This window comes from Simochromis diagramma, unplaced genomic scaffold (assembly GCF_900408965.1).
Source record: "Simochromis diagramma unplaced genomic scaffold, fSimDia1.1 OVJJ01000618.1, whole genome shotgun sequence".
In the NCBI taxonomy this organism is placed as follows: domain Eukaryota; kingdom Metazoa; phylum Chordata; class Actinopteri; order Cichliformes; family Cichlidae; genus Simochromis; species Simochromis diagramma.
This window is the reverse complement of record NW_024387423.1, coordinates 3939937-3959038: the sequence shown is the minus strand read 5'-3', so window position 1 is coordinate 3959038 and position 19102 is coordinate 3939937. Positions and strand designations below refer to the sequence as shown.

General features: G+C 40.0%; 1 protein-coding gene and 1 long non-coding RNA gene across 2 annotated transcripts in view; both read left to right on the top strand.

The window, feature by feature from the left end:
• Nucleotides 1–3513: 3513 nt before the first annotated feature.
• The window catches only part of sntb1 (syntrophin, basic 1), a 39787-nt gene continuing 24198 nt past the window's right edge, over nucleotides 3514–19102 (top strand). Inside the window, exon 1 of the mRNA XM_040012949.1 lies at nucleotides 3514–5085. Within this exon, the coding sequence (XP_039868883.1) occupies nucleotides 4542–5085 (544 nt within the window). The 5' untranslated portion in view covers nucleotides 3514–4541. The remainder of the gene's footprint in view (nucleotides 5086–19102) is intronic.
• LOC120722118 lies at nucleotides 5126–13791 on the top strand. The gene is made up of 2 exons (XR_005693358.1): nucleotides 5126–8975; nucleotides 9140–13791. It is a non-coding gene; the product is annotated as an uncharacterized LOC120722118 (long non-coding RNA).

The following is a 19102-nucleotide window of genomic DNA, read 5'->3' as shown; positions in this document are numbered from 1 at the left end:
CTATGGGCTGAACCATTTGTTAATTGTGGAGAGGGGTTAACACTATGTAATATATTCAGTTTTATAATTTATATTCAGTGTTAATAATAGCTAGGCTCAAAGTGTTAATGCTATCTTATTTTGATAAACAACTCTGTCATATGTAACACTTGGGTGGAAATAGGGATGGCAAGAAATCATTTTGCCACCATTCTAGATCCGCCCCTGCCCAAGATCTGCGAGAAGATCCCCCAAGACACCAACTGTGTATCATTAGGAGCACCATCAGGTATACACACATGCATGTGGGGGCCATACAAACTAACATTTTGAGTTACTGGACTACTGGTAATGGACTAGCCTGCTGCATCATTTTCCCCCTTTGATTTGGTTGATAATTTTCATTTCCGTCAAACAATGTGGCATCATTTCATCCCTAACACATTACTCAGTCCATATCAGTACATTTATCCAGCATGATTTTCTTTCCCATTGAGATCTCAAGCGTTCATTTAATTTATTTGAAAAGCGTATTTTACAAAATCCTGATCTTTCTTTCTTTGTCTATGAGGAGCGTGTCCTCATTTTGTTTTGGACAAGCACAAAGATGTATGTGCCACCAAGCACGGACAAAAGCAATGGTCATTTCCACCATGTTTTTCCCTGTATAAGCTTTATATAGGAAAACTGACATGTCAGTCTTAAAGCAGCAAACTTAAAAAGGTTTTAAGTTTTTATCTATTAGCTAAAACTAATAGATAAAAAGTGTATTGGAGAAGCAATATGACTATACATATTTCTATAAAGCTGAGGTAAGGCCATGTCTCTCACTGAGTCGCATCAGCTCTATAAGCTTTTTGAAAATTGACAGTGAAAGTTTTTTCTCAACAGTTAAGTGCCTCATTTGTTGTATGTTTCATTTCATAATGCACCAAATATATTAATTTTTCCTGCTTGGCACCCAGACTGCAGGGATCTGATTATACATGCAGAATGCGGTTTGGCATTGTCTTACTGAATTAAGCAAGGTCTTCCCCTGGAAAAAAGCATTTGTCCCTCCAAAACTTGTATATATCATTCGGCATTAATAGTGCAGTTACAGAGCAAGTTATTCATGCCATGTGCATTAATGCCTCCACTTCATCATAGATGCTGCTTTTTAGACTGTGGGCTGCCTTTTAAACTTATGGACTGATAGCACGCTGGATGGTTGTCTCTTGTGATTTCCTAAAAGATATTTTCACATTTTATTCATCATATCACCAAACAGTTATCTCCCTTTTTTTTTATTTTATTTATGTTTTATTGGTTTTCTTATTTATACAACATGTACAACAATACAACTTAATCACAGTGGGGGGAAACAAAACAAAACCAAACTAACAAACCAGAACATACAATGAGATTATACAAAATCGGGCCTCCCATTTTGTACATATTTCAACCATTTCAACCAGTAATCCTCAAATGAGTCCGCCTGCAACTTTAGCCTAAAAGTTATTCTTTCCATAACAAAAATAGTATATATCACATCAATCCACTCATTTATAGTAGGAGTGTCCTCTTTAAGCCAACGGCGGGTTATGGCCTTTTTAGCAGCTACCAACAGCACACTCAACAAATATTTATCCGGTTTGCATAGATTAAGACTCTCTAAGTTACTTAGGTACAATACTGCAAAATGAAATTGTATTTTCTTTTGAAAGATTGTTTCCAGGACCTTATGTATTTCCTTCAAAGATTGAGCCACACGAGGAAATTCCCAAAAAATGTGGAAATGATTTGCTGCTGCATGTCCACACTGCCTCCAGCATGTTATGTTATGAGAATAATTGGATTTTTGAGCCGGGGTATTAAAATAACGAATTACATTCTTCCAGCTGAATTCCCTCCACGAGGGGGAGGTTGTTACCGACCACTGCTGCCTACAGATCCTATCCCATTCCTCTCCTGTTAGGGATAGATTACCCTCTGTTTCCCATCTTGCTTTAACATATCTCGTATCATGACCCCTTAGATTGGTCAGTGAACAATATAATTTGGAAATAAGTTTTTGATAGGGTGCATCTCTATATGCATTCTCGAATATATAAATAATTTCTTCATTCCCAGTCGATAACTGGGGATGTTTTACCAAAAAAAAAAAAAAACCAGTTATCTCCCTTGCATAGCTGTGGCTTTCAGAAATGTCTCTGTGCCCTTGAAATGGTTTCCTCTACAGAATTACATGTATTAATAGGCCAGACACAACAGCCATTCAGTAGAATTTAGATAATTTTTAATCTCCAAATTCTTTTCACTTTTTTTGTTGAAAAATGCTTTATTTAATTATAGCATTATGCATCTTTCCTGGTCTTTAGCTTCCTATTTTTCAACTTGTCAGCTGAAACATGTTGCAGCTGACAAGGTTTTTTAAACACAGCATCCATGCTTTTAGGGTCAAATAGGCCTAGTAGGGAGGATTAGCCTAGTAAAACTAGAGATGGATGATGAAGAAAAGCTGAAGAGAGATGGGGAAAAAGATATACCAAAGTGAGCTTTACGAATGAGTGTGGTTTTTTTCCCCCTTGGGGCCATTGGTGGCCCTGAATGAATAAATGATTCAATAAAAAGTCAAATAATAGTAATAATAATAAAAAAACAAAGCTCAAAACAAGATCGGGACACACGTGCGTCCAGTAAGTCTTCATCTGACTGCTTCCCCCTCTTAATTATCGCCAGAAAGCCAGTTCACAGACCCACAACACAGAACATGTGCGTTTGTGTGTAACCACACCTCTGTGCAGCTGCTCTCTGATGCACTGAAAACAAAATGTGCAATCAAGTCGCCGGGTGAGGAGGGATATAAAAAAGATTTATTAACACCTTTAAGTACCATCACCTTTAAAAAGATAGCACTCTCTCCCTCTCTGTTTCTTTGTTTGTTTTGAAGGTCATTATCACAACAAAGATTGTACATTTCACGTGACAGCTCATTTCCATATAAAAGTAAAAATCGCTTGTAGCGCCTACACCTCATTAAACTAAAAATATTCTTTGTATTTCTGTTGCAGTCTCTTGCTCACAATAAACAAGTTAATCATGTCTTTAGTGCAGCTCAGTAGTAATGATCTGACATAGTTTTTAGGGCAGGCTTGTAGGGAAGCTTGTCTCCCACACTGCACAGCATTCCTACATATTTCCATAACTGAACAACTTTTAATGACACGTTTTAACTTAATCCCAAACACAATCTAGTTGTGCACATATGGCACAAAACCGAGGTAAAATACTCTACATTAGCAGTCTGCAGTATTTAGTATTTAAAGGCGTCACCGGTAGGTGTCGTAGCAACATTTCTAATAGTTTAGTGTGACACTGTGGTCTACTTCAGCACGTTTCAGCACTTGAGCAGCTGTGAGTAATATCCACAGCCAGACAGCTGCGGAGCTAAAGACGTTTACATTAAACATTTTCTTGTTCTCAGTATTCCAGCTTTTACTGACACGCAGTCAGGAGCTGGTGATGAGATGAAACAGATTTTGTCTCAGCCTCACTGTCAGTCACTCACTAGACTTGAACACAGGGGTTAAGCCTGTGAAGAAAGGTCCGCCTGACCAGCGATGCTCCGAGAAGCTCCGGTTACTATGCTGACATCTCCAGCTGCGCTCTCAAGGTCTGAGCTGACTGACTTTTTTTTTCAGCTTTCTGGATCGTGTGTGATTGACGGGGCGTAAGGACGTCCTTTAGAATAATTGTAGACAAAGCAAAGCCTTAGAGGGAGGCCTTCCTTGACAGAGTTTCAGAGAAAAACGTGCTCCCTCTCTTCTTTCGTTCTTCGAAACAACAAAACCCGCACAGGCGCATTCCTGTACGCGCGTAAAACCTTCTCACTTCACCCACGGAAAAACGGGCTATCGTAGAAGACTGGAACCCACTAGACACTTGGAAGACTGGAAATTAGTTCTAGTCATATATATGATTCATCTTATTATTAATATTATTTAAATATGTCTTTAAAAATCTAGCGCCGTGGAAAAAATGCAAATTTTCCGTGACTTCAGTTCCATCTTACCCAAGAGCGCACAAAACAAAAATATTCTACTCCACAAATTACATTTTCTTTTCCTGCCAGTGTAAAAGATTCGTAAAGCCCACTCTAACATGACAGTAGTGTAGGCACATATCATGGTAGTCTTGTCGGTTCTGAATTAGCTGGAATAGATGAGAAGTGAATTTTTGCCTAATCTTCCCGGTGTTTGTTTACCTCTGCACTGGTTAGCGTGTTTTACAAGAAGTTGGCAAATGATGTACACATTTTGTACAAGCGGGATCTGGAGATGGGATCGGCTGACGGCGGGGGGAGGAAAACTCCACCCAGCAGATAGGATCTTGGGCAGGCAGAGCGGAGGGGGAGTTTGCGCTGAAAGAGCTCGGGCTGGTCGGACGGGACGCTCGATATAAGTCCTGCAGAAAACTTCAGAGGGGGCAAAGTCCAGCCCGGGCGAGAGGGAGATAGGGTGGAACTTGCGAGCGCGCTGGGAACTAAATCACATGTGATTTTTTACAGAAATGCTCCAAAGATGGCGGTGGTAGTAGCGACTGGAGTTCCGATTGGCTCTGGAGTGCAAAAAAGTGGATTTGTGGAGGTTTTGGTGCGAGAGCAGTGGCACAAAGTTTTGGTCAACTTGAACGAGGAAGCGCTCACGTTAAGCTGTGAGAGCAACATTAACGAGAGTGTCGATGACAATGTCAACTCTAACGGCGTTACCAACGGATCTTACCATGACAACAGTAATACCAACTCCAACAATGGCCCCCAAACTGTGCGCACCGCGTTCACGGACCTCCCGGAGCGGGTACCCGAAGCGATCGCCAACAAAAAGCGGTGCGTCAAGGTGACCAAGCAGGAAGTCGGGGGACTCGGGATTAGCATCAAAGGAGGGAAGGAGAATAAGATGCCCATCCTCATAAGTAAAATATTCAAGGGGCTCGCTGCGGACCAGACCCAGTCTCTGTATGTGGGGGACGCGATCCTGTCCGTGAACGGTATGAACCTGCGGGACGCGACCCACGACGAGGCTGTGCAGGCGCTGAAACGAGCCGGGAAAGAGGTGACTCTGGAAGGTAAGGCATACTGGAGAGGAGGCATGTGAGAGGATAAAAGAATTAGAGGAACACCTGAAAGAGAGGTAGAGGTCGGGGAACCTTTTATTGATTGACTAGATTACGGGTTGTTTTTTGGAAGCCCCGGTGAGTGTTTGTGCAAGTACAGATTTTATTTAGTGAATGAGTGAAAAGCGTACCCCGACGGTAAGAGCTGAGTGTAACATATCCCACATCAGTTTGTGTGTCAGTTTCTCAAATGTTGCGTAATATTTTTGGGATGCCCATAGACTCACTCAAAGACGTGAGGAGAGCAGTGCTCCTTCACTGAATGACACCTGTAATGTCGGAAGAACCTCTGGCTCCACATGGTTGCCTTTTTAGACTCAGGTTTCTCGATCATGTCCATTAGACACATTTTTTATTTTCTACTTTCCAGTTAATTACAGTCACTTGTCACTCACTTGTTACATTAATAGAATGTGCAGGAAAAAAGAAAAGAACCGGGAAAAACACTGCTTCCACTTTGACCTCTGCTGTAGGATGTAATTTATTTTACATTAAAGAAGAGAGGTGCTGGTTGTCATACCCGGGAAAGTAAATATTATTCCAGCAGCCGATATTAATTCACCCTGTTTATATCAAATTAGATTGCAGTCACCTTAGTCTTGAACAACACTGGCATTTGGTGCTGTTTTATTACATAATTTGGAAACAGGTTACAGACTGATTGCCTTTTGCAGAAAAGAATAATTGAGATTAAGGAAATAGGTATTATGCAACTAGATGTGCCATGGGACAATCATGCAACATCAAACTCATATCTTTTCCCTTCCTCTGGCCTTTTTTGCTTCCTCAAATGTGCAGCCTGTTCATTTTTTTACAGTTGCTTTCAGCTAAAATATCAAGATGTAGATCAAGATTAGGCTGTGGGTAGCCACACTGAGAAAGGTGAAGACCATTTTACTACACACAGACACACGTGCACACACACACACACGCACACGCATTCCTTCATACAGGAAACTGTTGCACATAAGTGCCTACTTCTCACTTCTTTCATTCCTGTCCCTAAGAGGACTCTTGGACCCAAGACAATGAGAACAAAGTGTCTCTCTCTCTCTCTCCCATACACATGTGCACACGACTCTCTCTCATCTCAGATACACAAACACGGTGATCACCCTCCTCATGGGGACATGCTGGTCCCAGCTGAAAACTGTATCACGATCTGAAAGAAGGGCAGAGGAGATGGGAGCAGAGGAAGGTGAAGAGAGAGAAAAATGAGGGGGTATAAGAGCATTTAATGGGAGACTGAGTGGATGAGAGACTGAAACAGAAGGACAGTTAACAAGAGGTTTAAAGAGGCTGAAATAAAGATTACTGTGAGGGTTAGTATTTTCACAGTAACTGCTATTTAAGAGAGATAATTTGCACGTGAGAAATTGGGTAACACATGAAGGTGTTGCACAACAAAATGGCATCAATTAGTCAAATGTAAAGTAAAATCGAATGAATAGTGATATGTCAAACCTAAATATCAGCACCATTTTATTTTATTCTTGAGTGGGAGCCACCTTGAAAAGATTTGAGAGAGGCAGACTGTATCATATGAGGAAAGAGATCAAGACAAAACATCTGATGTGTCTTTGAGGAGATCGTACCTGTCCCGTGGGAATAGAGTGTGCTGGTGCAATTTGTCTGCAAATGTGCAAAAGATTTGTACGTGGATGTTTGTAATCTGTGCATCCTTTACTAAAGCACAGACAAGGCATCTTGGAAACTCATTATGAAGGACAGATATGTCTGAAAATAGGCAGCAGCTACTTCCCTCCGCTTCACACAGCTGTGAGAGGGCAGCAGTTTGACCCACTGAGAACAATGGTTCAAGCCCTGATGTCAGAGAGCCTCCTGCTTTAGTTAAAGAGTCCTCAGAGACTCTCGGTAGGCTCTGTTCTTTGCTCAGTATGCAGTCAGACAAACCAAATGGGAATCTCTATAAGGAGATCAGTAAAGGCTCTGCACCACAAAACTCCTAGCAACCGCAACCGGTAATGTTATGGTGGTCTGTTGAAGGACTGATCAACAAATGGCACCTTTAGAGATGATCATTGAAGTTTGTGCCACAGAATTTTATTTTTGGAGTGTCTGCCTTGTGCTGTGCAGCTGGATGTTTGCACTCAAGATTGTTTGCAGACGAGGTCCACTTAGAACACTAATCTGTCACCGTTATCGGTAATTTGACAAGGCCAAGGCCTATTATTTCTTGTTTGCGATCATGATTACAACCAGTAGTCTCTCTTTGACAGCGCTCATTGGACTGACCAGTACTCAGAACAGTGGTAACGTCCAAGAAACTGAGTGAAGATCTAAGAAGGAGAATTGTAGATTTACACAAATTTGGAAGGTTTCTTGGAGACATTTAAAAACTTCAAGTAGTTGTATGTAAATACAAGTTTCAGATCTGTCACCACTTTGCCAAGGTCTGGAAGAAGACCCAAACTGTCAGCCTCAGATGAGAGGAGAAAACCCAGGAACCACCAAACCTGCCATGAACTGTAAGCTGCTGAAACACCAGTTGCAATGTCCACAAGTGAAACAAATTTTACACTAATTTTACACTTTAAACTTGGAGTGTCTGCCTTGTGCTGTGCAGTGCAGCTGGATGTTTGCACTCAAGATTGTTTGCAAACGAGATCAGCTTAGAACGCAGTTTAATTGGTCACCTTTAAATGACCGCTTGCGGCAGGTCACCATGATAAAGGCCAGAGTTTTGGTTTGTAGCGCGCTGTGTTCACAGAAGACATTTTGACATGTCACAGCAAGAAAAGCAAAGCATAAGAAAAATAATCCTATATGTAATTATAGCTGCATGAGAAATACCAGGGCCCTGAAACAGGGGCAGCTGCATGGAATTTACCATTCATTATTTTTATTGTTTACACCTTTACTTGTGCCAGTGCAACACATCAAAATGTCTTCTGCAAAAGAGCTAATGGACAGGTGTGCAGAGGTGAGAAAGAAGGCAGGGTTCATGTTCACAAGCTTCTTTTTTGTTCACTTTAACAACACTGAGTGGAATACCATGAATGCCTTTGAGGGAACACTGTTTACCCGTTTGAATGATTCATGTTGTACAGATAAAGACAGCAAACAGACACAGAGTCCTTCCACAGATTTGAACCAGTGGGGTGCTGGATGGCAAGTGTTTGTTTTTTCGGTCTTGCATTATTTATTTGTCTACCGCTGTAAATGTGCTTTCTAAATAAACCTCCCTTCACTTGACTCTTCTCCAACACACTTTTGCTTTTAGATGTGATCGGATGTCACATTTTATCAGACAGTTTGCTTGAAGTGCACTGAGCCCTTACATGACACTTAGGGATTTTCCCGTGCCCTTCGTCAGCAAACATAGGTCTTAATCTGCCTCCTCTCGCATCATCAGGGCTCTATAGAAAACCTCTGAAATACCCTGCGTGGCAACATCACGGATGTGAACCCTTTTACCTCTCAGCGTTAACTACAATAAGAATTTTATGGTTCCTGTACTGTGTTCTTTGTTTTCTTTCTTATGTTTTCTTTTTGTTAAATGTTTTTATGCAGTGATGATTGACACTTCAGTCCAATCATGTGGGTGTTAAAGTTGATTCATGCCTCAGCTTAAGATGCTTAAGATGAAAAGAGATGAGAAGAATTCTTTTGGAGAAAAACACGTCAATTCACTCGTCTCTGTAAATATAACGGAATAGTTTAACCCTATAATAGATGGTAGGTGGGAAAACAGATTATTTATTTTAAGACATATATGTATTAATTTAAGTATTCATGTGATCAGTCATCAAGTGAAATTAAGGATAAATATATTACTCCTGATGTCATATTACAGCTAAGATGTAAATTGGAGTAATTATGTAACTAGGTTGCTGGTGCGATACCTGGTTCCTCTGATCTATATATCAAAGTGTCCTATGGCAGGATACTTAACCCCAAATTGCTCCACAACGCATCCACTGGTGTTATTGTGTGCATGTGTGTGTGATAAAGAGCCGTGTGAACGTCTGTGGGAAGGGCTTAGTGTGGCTTGTAGTGTAGAAGTGTCTTAAGGGATCAGCAAGACTATAAAAGTGCCATTATAAATAACAATCTAAATTGACTTTTCACTGACCTCAGAGCAATAGGATGTTCTATTAACTTGACTATTTTAGAAGCTGCCAACACTTTGAGATGTTTAAAAATGACTTAATAACAGTTAAACAATTCTCAGAAGCTTCCATCCACTCATCATTGGCATGAATGTATATTTACATATACTTAAATCTTTTAATTAGTGGTGCTGAAGGTCGTCTAACTTGACAAGGCTTATTAATTTCTTGTTTGTGATCATGGTTGATTACAACCAGTAGTCTCTTTTTGACAGCGCTCATTGGACTGACCAATACTCAGAACAGTGCAAAAGACCAAGAAACAGAGTGAAGATCTAAGAAGGAGAATTGTAGAGGTCTGGAAGAAGACCCAAACTGTCAGCCTCAGGTGAGAGGAGAAAACCCAGGAACCAACCAGCCTGCCATGAACTGTGAGCTGCTGGGACACCAGTTGCACTGTCCACAAGTGAAACAAATTTTACACTATCACTGTCACAGTTCATATCATCATGGAAAAATCAAAATCAATATTTTTATGATCAGAGGAAACTAATATTGAGCTATTTGGCCTCAATGACAAGAGCTATGCTTGTACATTTAGCTTGTACAGTAATCTAAGAATACTGTACAAGCTGTCGCGCATGGTGTTGGTGGCATCATGCACTGTTTTTGCTGCTGTTACTGCACATTTGATATAGTGAAATAATAAATAATTTAAGGTGAAATTCTTAAGCTTCACCTTAAATTAGCAGCTAGATGGTTGAAACATGGACACAACTGGGTAGGACAAAGATTCCAAACACACATCAAAACTGGTTTTTGGAAAGGATAAAGCAGGCCAACATTAAGCTTCTGGAATGGCCTTCGCATAGCATCGACCCCAACCCTATTGAACATTTCAGAACTGGCTTTAAAGCTTGGTCCATGCAAGGAAACCAGTCCATTTACATGTCATAAATTCAACGTTGTGCACCCAATTCATGTTTTTAAAGTCATTAAAGATACATGTTATATAATCATTCCAACCTGAAAAAATAGTTCAAAGAAGTAATTAAAAGCCAAAAATTACATGTTTGTGATGAGTGTATGTAAACTTCTGACCACAACTGTAATTACTAGAGGTATAAAGAGTCTTAGAATAATTGTTCTGTTCGCTCCTTAATTTTTATCCGCTGATTTGTCTATGTGGTATTTCTTTTTGTAGGTTTTGTCTTTTTTTTAATGGGAGATCTTGATGTAATAAATATAAACTCCTTTATCCTGATGCATTTCCTGTTCACCCTTTAACAGCTTTAACCTGATATTAATCAACACCTGACTACATGGCTAATAGAGCAGTCATTTTGACTTGAACTAGCAGGTAACATTAAACTGTGTATTTCATCATAAAGCTTGCTTAACGTATCAGTAGTGTCCCTGCAGCTACAGTGATCCCTCAATTCATCTTTGTAGCATCATCCAGTGTCTGGCTTCAGTTTATCCACCAGGCTGAGCATTTCAAGTAGCTTATAAGGAACATTTACATCTTCTCTAACAAGTCTTATTACCCACTGCAGTGCAGTGGGCAAAACCTCAGTCTAAAAAACACGAGTGCATGTAGAGAGACAGGTCAGTTTCTACTAAATTGGGACAGTTTGGGGAAAATCTTCCCTTTAGATCAGTCGTTTATATACAACTGGTCATCAACATCGAGATTAATGTTTTTTTAAATTCACTCTTGCCTGTCACCTTGTTTGGAGAAGCATAAATTCTAGTCTGGCAAGCACAATATTTATATTCTGCACTTGAGCAAATAATGCTTAGTATTTATTCAGAGTGCTTTGTTTGTAGCCAAAAATGCAGTTCCTGATTAAAATGGATCAGTGAATTTTCGTCAGATCAAAACAAGTCCTATGCAAATAGGTGCAGATCTTAATTTAGAAAGTGGCTGCCCCGGTGTTTGATTCACACATTTCACTTCTGTTTTCCCCCTGAACCAGTGTGCCACTGGTTGCAAAATAAGTCAGCTTGCATAGAAGTCCGCAGTGCATGTGCACAAACCCAGGATTCATGAATATTTTGTTAGTTGAATCTGTTTGTACTCTGTGAACAAACTATCTCTTTGTGAGTAAAACAAACAGTAAAGCAGGGTATGGTTGAGGCTATGGCTACTTTATGATTAATACGCCACTACCACAGAGGTACGCAGTGTCCTCTGGTACTCCCCTTGATCTGTTCCTTCCTTTTGTTCATCTTTTAAATACAGTCTGTGGAGAAAACTTCATTTTTTTTGGCTGATTGTTTGAAAAGGAGAACCTCAAAAGGGATTTTATACACACGGTACTTGCACGCTGTGTTAAATGAATGCAGCACAAGTAAAAAGTGTTTGTTTTCTTAAGTTGAGGACCAACTGTTCACCCTACAAAAACATTATTATGTAAATAAATGCAGATAATGGGTTACATAAGGGCACCATAAAGACACACAACTCCTATTTAACAAGTTTAATTGGTAGTATTTTTTTGTATTTTAATTAATAGTATCTTTACTGACGGAACCATTGCACGCAGCTGAGTGCATGCAAACAAATATTGGCAACCTTCCCATTGGAAGCAGAGCATGTTAAGAATAAAAAGTCAGAAAACAATAGAACACCTGCCACACTTCACTTCAGCCACGGGAAATGAGTCGGTGTCCTGTAAGCTCTCCTGTTGAGCCTTTAACAAGCCAAAGCTGTCATCACCTGACATCTGGAAGTGTGTGTGCGTGCATGTGTGCGTGCTGCTGTCAGCAGTGTGATGCAGCGTGCGCGTCTGAATGAGCATCTGCCTGTTTGTGTGCATTCGTGCGTGCCATCAATTTAAATCATCAGCGTTGTTGTCTAGACGAGTGAGAGTCGATATATGGCTGAGTGTGTGTGGAAAGAGAAGAGCGCGAGTCAGCGTGTCTACCAGCTGACTGTTTATGTCATTAGAGAAAATATCATCTCCTTCAATACAGCTTGTGGAGGCTGACTCAGAGCAGATGACTGTGATGATAATAACAGCAACTGTGGCGTTGTACTCGTGGTTGTGGCGGTGGAGATAATAGATTGAATCATTCATTCCTCTCCTGTGCGAGTGTTTTATAGAGACAAAACAAAAGCAGCGACCCGGCGCTGACACTCATCTGTTTTTCTGGCTGGTTTTGTTTGGAAAAAAACACAAAAACTTTTTTTTCTCCAGGTGTAATCATTGTGTTTATGTGCATTATGTTTATTTTAGCCTAGTTTCCTTGTGATTGTGAGGACAAAATAGATTTTTTTTTATTATTATAGTGGAGAAGAAGCACATCAATTTAGTCCTTACATTAGGATTTTTAAAGGAGTGAACAAAAATGACACATGTTAGAGTCTCTTAGTCATGCAGCATCGCAGACTTCTGTTGAACGTATGAGGCAGTAGGCTTTTGTCAAACCCACCATCTGCTCAGTCTGTGGTTTTGGTTTTTAGTAGGTCTACTTGTTTGTGTTGCCATTTGTGGAAACGGGGGAAAATGTAGAATACAGCTCTAATTTAAAGATTCCTGTTAATGAAATATTTGTCATTTGTTTCGCTTTAGTGAGTAATGGAAAGTTAATTTACCGGCAAACAATATTTGTCGATTTTTAGATAAAGGCTCTCTTTAGAGTTGTTGTACTGTTTATGTGAGTATTAGAACAGTTTAAGGGGAAATCCTGCACTTTGACCACTGCTATGCGGTGGCAGTGGGCGTCTCAAACATTTGGCTCCTGAGCCTCATGCAGCTCTCTAGTGGATCCAAAAAAATTGTATGAACAGTAATACGATACTAATTAACGGTTGTTTATTGTGTTATTTAAATTTTTTATCAAATATTGCTTCAAGCTATTCTTAATTGGTAGTAGTGAAACTACCTGAAATAGAGAGAGTGCATATATCGTACAATGGAAGAAAAGAGGAAGACAACAGAGAAGATTCATGAATGCAGTGAAGGACAGCAAAAGGGTTGAAGTGACAGAGCAGGATGTGTATCCTATACATATGTCTAGCCTGTGTGACTATTTTTGAGTCCCCCTACCTATGGATTCCAAATCCCCCCCAAAAATAAATGCTGCAGAGAAAAGCCTTCAATTTAACAGCCTGTGAACAAACTTGTTTTAACTTTGCTTTCACTCCCAACACTGTCGGTGTATTGGTGTGCTCTGGCTGGAGTTTGTTCAAAATTAAATTGAATTTTTAAGCTACTGGGATCTTATTGGGATTGTATTTTATTCATTGTCTATCTAAACTCCTTTAACCTCCTAAGACGTGAACTCTTCCACATCATGCATTTTTAATTTCTCTTTGATATTTGGGCTGATTGGGACCTGATGAATGTAAAAGCAAAGAAGTACCAGATTTTTTATTTTTTTTTACCTAATTTCTGTTCGTAAGGAAAATGAGAACCACATATGAGGATATTCATTTAAAATTTTGATAGAACAGTTGCAATATAATGTCCTGGTAAGTGGACATCAGGCCATTGTAGAGCAAGATTTAGTATTTTGGTCTAAATAACCCAAAATGTGATGTCCACATATGTGGACGCCAGGTCCTAGGAGGTTAAATTTGACTAAATTACACCAAAACAGATGGGACTCATACTTACCTGCGTTGCTTCATATCTACAGTACTTTAAAGGGAGACATGTTAACATGTTTTATAGATTTATTTGGTTAAAGTGTCTCAAAAATTGCTTTTCTGATAGTAAAGGTTGTCGACCCCTGCCTTAGATGAACAAGTATCTGTAAATTAGTAAAAAGATGCGTAGTTACCTTTGCCCTGTGATGAAAGTTTTTTTTTATCCTGTCTCTGATGGACCCCCCCCCCCCCCCCCCCCCATCCAGTTTAAATGCATTTATTTATTTTTTATCATTGTCCTAGTGTCTTCAAAATCATTTTCTACCACTGTGAAAACAGGATCTGAGGAAATACGTGTTGGAGGAATCGTGTGTTGCTGCTTTAAGACATAGTCTGCATATAAGTCATTTGCACTGTTTCCACTTCAGAGCTGGAAAGTGAGGCCTTAATCACACCGAGTCGTCGTCTTCTTCTTCCAAACGTCATGGCACAAAATGTGTCATCTGGAAGAACATCTTTCAGCCTCAGCTGATTCACTGTCTCTGTGTGTGGAGGTGATTCCTGAGCCAAGACCAAACTGAAAGCCCAGTCCTTGGTCATGCTGAATGGCTGGTTAACATTACCACACAGGTTGTCAGGGTTTCACAAGTTATTTTGTGCTTTATTGTTTGCGCTGTTGAAGGGAGGTAGTTGTGGATTAATTATCTTTTATAGGCTTTTTGTCAATGTAGTCCTTTCAGTACTCTCTACAGAACTCCCAGTAATACGTTTAATCCTCTTAAATAGCCAAAGTCTTTTGTCTAAACACAGCAGTAATGTCGTATTTGAAAAGTGAAAGCATGCATGAGATTACGGCAGGTATACCAGTGACCTGGCACTATTTTGAAGCTGTTATTTCTATTAGTTTTTACGCTTCAAGCATGGAAGTTAAACTGTGACCATATTTCTCTTGTTTTCTACAGCTTCCATCATCTCAATGTTATAGACCAGTTTTCCTTTATACAATAATAAGCTGAATACTCACTGCACTCCTTACTTGATAGCTGCATGCATGAATCTGAGCTAAAAGAGTTTGCAAAGATCAAACTTTATGATGCAAAACTTGTAACCCCACAAAGTGACAGGATCCTCCTGCTCACACTTTCATCCTCTGAAGCTTTGTGTGTTTTTTTGTTTTTTTTAAACTTGCTAGCTGTCATAATTCAGGGGAAGTGCTTTATAGGTAAATTCAAATTTTTGATAATGATAACATTCAGGTTAATGTTTAATGTAATTTCAATGCAAGTTTCTTGTGTCCTGAACACACACTGTGGTGTCCACATCCTCTGCATTTGCATCTGCACATTTGCATTTTTTTTTTGGGCAAATAAGTCTTTGAGCGCTCCTTTTGTGCTCCTTTCTCCTTCTTATTTCTTTCATACTCTCTACTGTGCATCACTCAGACTACACTATGCCAAATTCCCTCACTCCTGCAGTAAATATCATATTTACATCCATCCATTCGCTTTCGCTTATCCTTTTCAGGGTCGCGGGGGGCGCTGGAGCCTATCCCAGCTGTCATAGGGCGAGAGGCGGGGTACACCCTGCACAGGTCGCCAGTCTGTCGCAGGGCCAACACACAGAGACAAACAACCATTCGCACTCACATTCACTGCCGCATTCACACCTATGGGCAATTTAGATTAATCAATTAACCTATCCCCACAGGTTAACTCATATTTATAGCACGATAACTAAATCATTAAGTTCAGTATTACATATAGAAGTACTCTTTAATCTGTTAGTACCACATCTCTCGTGTTGTAACATCATCGGCGGTATTTTAAAATGTGACATTTTAGCAAATGCCTTTCAGGTGTCTTTTATATAAATATGCTCTTCAGAAAGTTGATTAGAAAAGTGTTGAACTTGGTGTCAGTTCATGGTCAGTGAGTAAGCATACCTATGCACATTTCACGTTTCTTTAACCTGCTGTTAGTTGCTACACATTGTTCGGTTAAGGTAGTATTGGAATCTTTGAAATATTGGCCAACATCTTACAAAAAGGTGCCTCGAGGGTGGATTTGTAAGGGCCTTTTGTGTTGCTGTAGTATCCAGGTACAAGAGGAAAAGGCCCAATTCTACAGTCAGAGGAGCGTCTCTTTTTTTTCTACCTCTTTAGTCTGGTTTGGCCTCTTTCCAGCTTTTACCAGTCTACTTTCACTTCCGCAGCTTTAATGAGTGTTTTTTTTTCTCTCCTTTGATGCACTTTCTCACAAAACAAAAAGTACATTTGAAGCATATAGTAGTAAATGCAATGACTTCAAACCCCATTAAATACCATTAAAGACCATTAAATAAAAAAAGAGACAATGAGACAGCTACAGTAATTACACTTAATGTTATAGACCAGAGTGTGTGTTTGTCAAGAGGGACGGACTGAAGAGTGTGTGTTTGTCGTTGTGTATTCATTGTGAAGGTCTAACAGTCAAGAACAAATTGAGTGCATCAGCTGTAAAAATGTGTAAGTAATGGATCGTGTACAGTTTCTATTAAGCGAAGAGCGTTTGAATCATCAAAAGAAGTCAATGACTTCACTGGTGAGTCGAACAGCTGTTTTGATGCATTGAGGCATCTGCATCAATGACTGCTGTAACTGCAAAATACCTCGGAGAATGGAAATCACACCACTACTACTACTACTAATAATAATAATAAAAAAAAATGTATCTGCACATGGGTGAGCAAGGATGAGCTGGAAAGTGGAAAATAAAATCAAATAGATAGGGAAGTGTAGCCTCTCGTTTGAATCTCTTTAGTTTGACTTATGTAACAGCAAACCGGCTCATAGACTCCTCTCATGGCTCCAGTAGTATGAGCCCTATCCTTTTCAAGCTCTTCTCCAGCTATTGAGGTTATTGCGCAGAGCTGGGGCTGTAATGGGATAGAAACACGACCCAAGGGAATGCACACAGACGTACACACTTACAGTGTAATGACTGCACGGACTGTACCCCTTTTTATTTTCCCCTCCACTGGAAACACTTAGAGCTCTATTTCTAGGAATGGGGATTCTTTGTAAATGTTAACTGCAAGCAAATCATCAACTAAACATTATGTTTTTATAGTAGATGGGTGGCATGTCTTTTTTTTTTTTTTCTGCTCAGAGAGTGGACTGTAAATTTGTAACCAGGGTATCAGCTGTTTGGGTAGATAATGATAAAGGTTTTGTGTATGGTGTGAAATTAACGGGTAAGTTGTTAGGATTGTGCCACATGTTTGTGTCTGAAAATCAGCAGATGGATTCATCTTGCTTCGTGCTGTCTTTACAGTCACGTTCTCTACCAGCGTCGGAAACTGACACAGAGCAAAAGACGCCTAGCTGATCAACCGCAGGTCTTGTGGTTTCTGTGTGGTGTACATGCTTTCACAGTTATTTTTTAAGGATGTATGATTTAGGCACAGTGCTGTGGGTAGGCCCATTAGAAAGGTGTGATTATATATGTGTTTTGTTTTGTTTTTTTAGCCTGAGCCCAAATACCAAGTCTAAACTTTCAAACTGACATTTAAAGGAATGCAGAGGGAGCAAAACGCATCCTCACAGTGCAGGAATGGCTGAACTAAGATGCTCAGAAAAATTTCAGCAAAACGCCACAAGTCACGAATTTGATGTTCTGCTGCAGCTTTGTGATGTTTGCAACACAAAGTATGAGGCAGACGGTCTCTGTGCTGCTGTCTAATCACAAAAGTCAGTCTCAGTCTTTCAGACTTTTGCTTCTTCCCTTTTTTATTAATATCCTTCGAGTTAACACACTTAACATAAAGCAGAAGTGGTTGTCCTTATTTGACTGCGCTGGATTTGATCTATTCAGTCCTTTGATTTCAACAAACGTATCAACCTTTTTTTTTTTTTTTTTTTTTTTTTTTCAAGCTGTTTTAATCTGATCTGACTGTGTGGGTTATTCTACTGTGCAATTAGATCACATCGTATCTGTACGTCCATTGAGGACACTCTTACATCATCCCTGTCTTCTCCTCTGTGTTATGAGCCTCTGTGTTATGAGCCTATCATCCCTAATTTACAGGTTGGAGGTTAGGCTTGTTATACCATCCCGTAGTGCTCAATAGTGCTTCTACCAAGAATAGTTCACATGCTGGATTACAAATGCCACCAGCCATATGCCAATTATATGCAGCTGTACTGCGAGATATGCCAATTAGACATCCAGGCCATAATAAGGATTTAGCGTATTCAGGACATAGAAAGCAATCTGTGCACCCACTTTATCTCCGACTCCCTATTTCTGTCTTTCACTGTAACATGGTTCCAGCCTTCTTTTCTCCTCCTCTCAAAGAGGAGGACATGTGGAATTTAAAATGAGCATCAGTATGACTCGTACAAGTAAAGCTGTGTGTTTCTCAGATAGCCCAGCGGCGTCGGCCGTGGATCTTGAAGTGACTCAGTGGTGCCAGAGCTGCCAGCAGCAACAGGGACGATGAGGCAAATCAATACGTTTCAACAAATTATTGAGAGCTGAAGAGGCACTTGATTTTGTTGACAAAAACCACCGCAGTTAAATGGCATGTTGACATTTGCTGTTATCAAGTGGCAGCGCAGAGGGCCACTTAATTATTACAGGAACGTGTATCACTGTTTTTCCACTGAGCTTCCTGCTGTCTGTGGAGCAAAACATGTATTGCTTTATCAGAAAACTCTGTGGACAATAGTCATCTTTAGAGATGACATTATTCAGAGGACACTGAATATTTTAGTGAGAGAGCATCTGAAGTGGGCTTCTATCGTGCACTCCAGAGCACATGTGCAAATTAACTGATTTGATTCTCTTCCTTCTGATTTTAACGGGTGAACGAGAACGTATTGGACAGATGATTGTAAAACTACACACAGGAAATCAATGGTGAGGGCGTGACGCAGCAGGTCTGAGGCTGTAATCGATCTAATTAACCGCCACTGCATGATGCGGACACGAAACAGACTTGTGGTCCTAAGTTTTATTACTATCAGAGGCAAGTTTCTGTAATCTGTACACCCTCCTGGGTCTCTGACAAGCATCATTAACGCACAGATATGTTGCTGAAAATTACTTTTCCGCCCCGTGAAAGTCTGTGCTTAACAAACACTTCAGTGGTATTATAAGTAAAACAGTTTCAATGTTGGCTGTGCATGTGAACATTTGTGGTATCCTCACTTCCTTCCTCTGCGTTATGACAGATACAGACTACCTTCAAAACAACAAGGTTTGTTAATTGCTGCTGAAGCACATATGGATTTTACATTATGAGTATCTGCAAGCCTGTA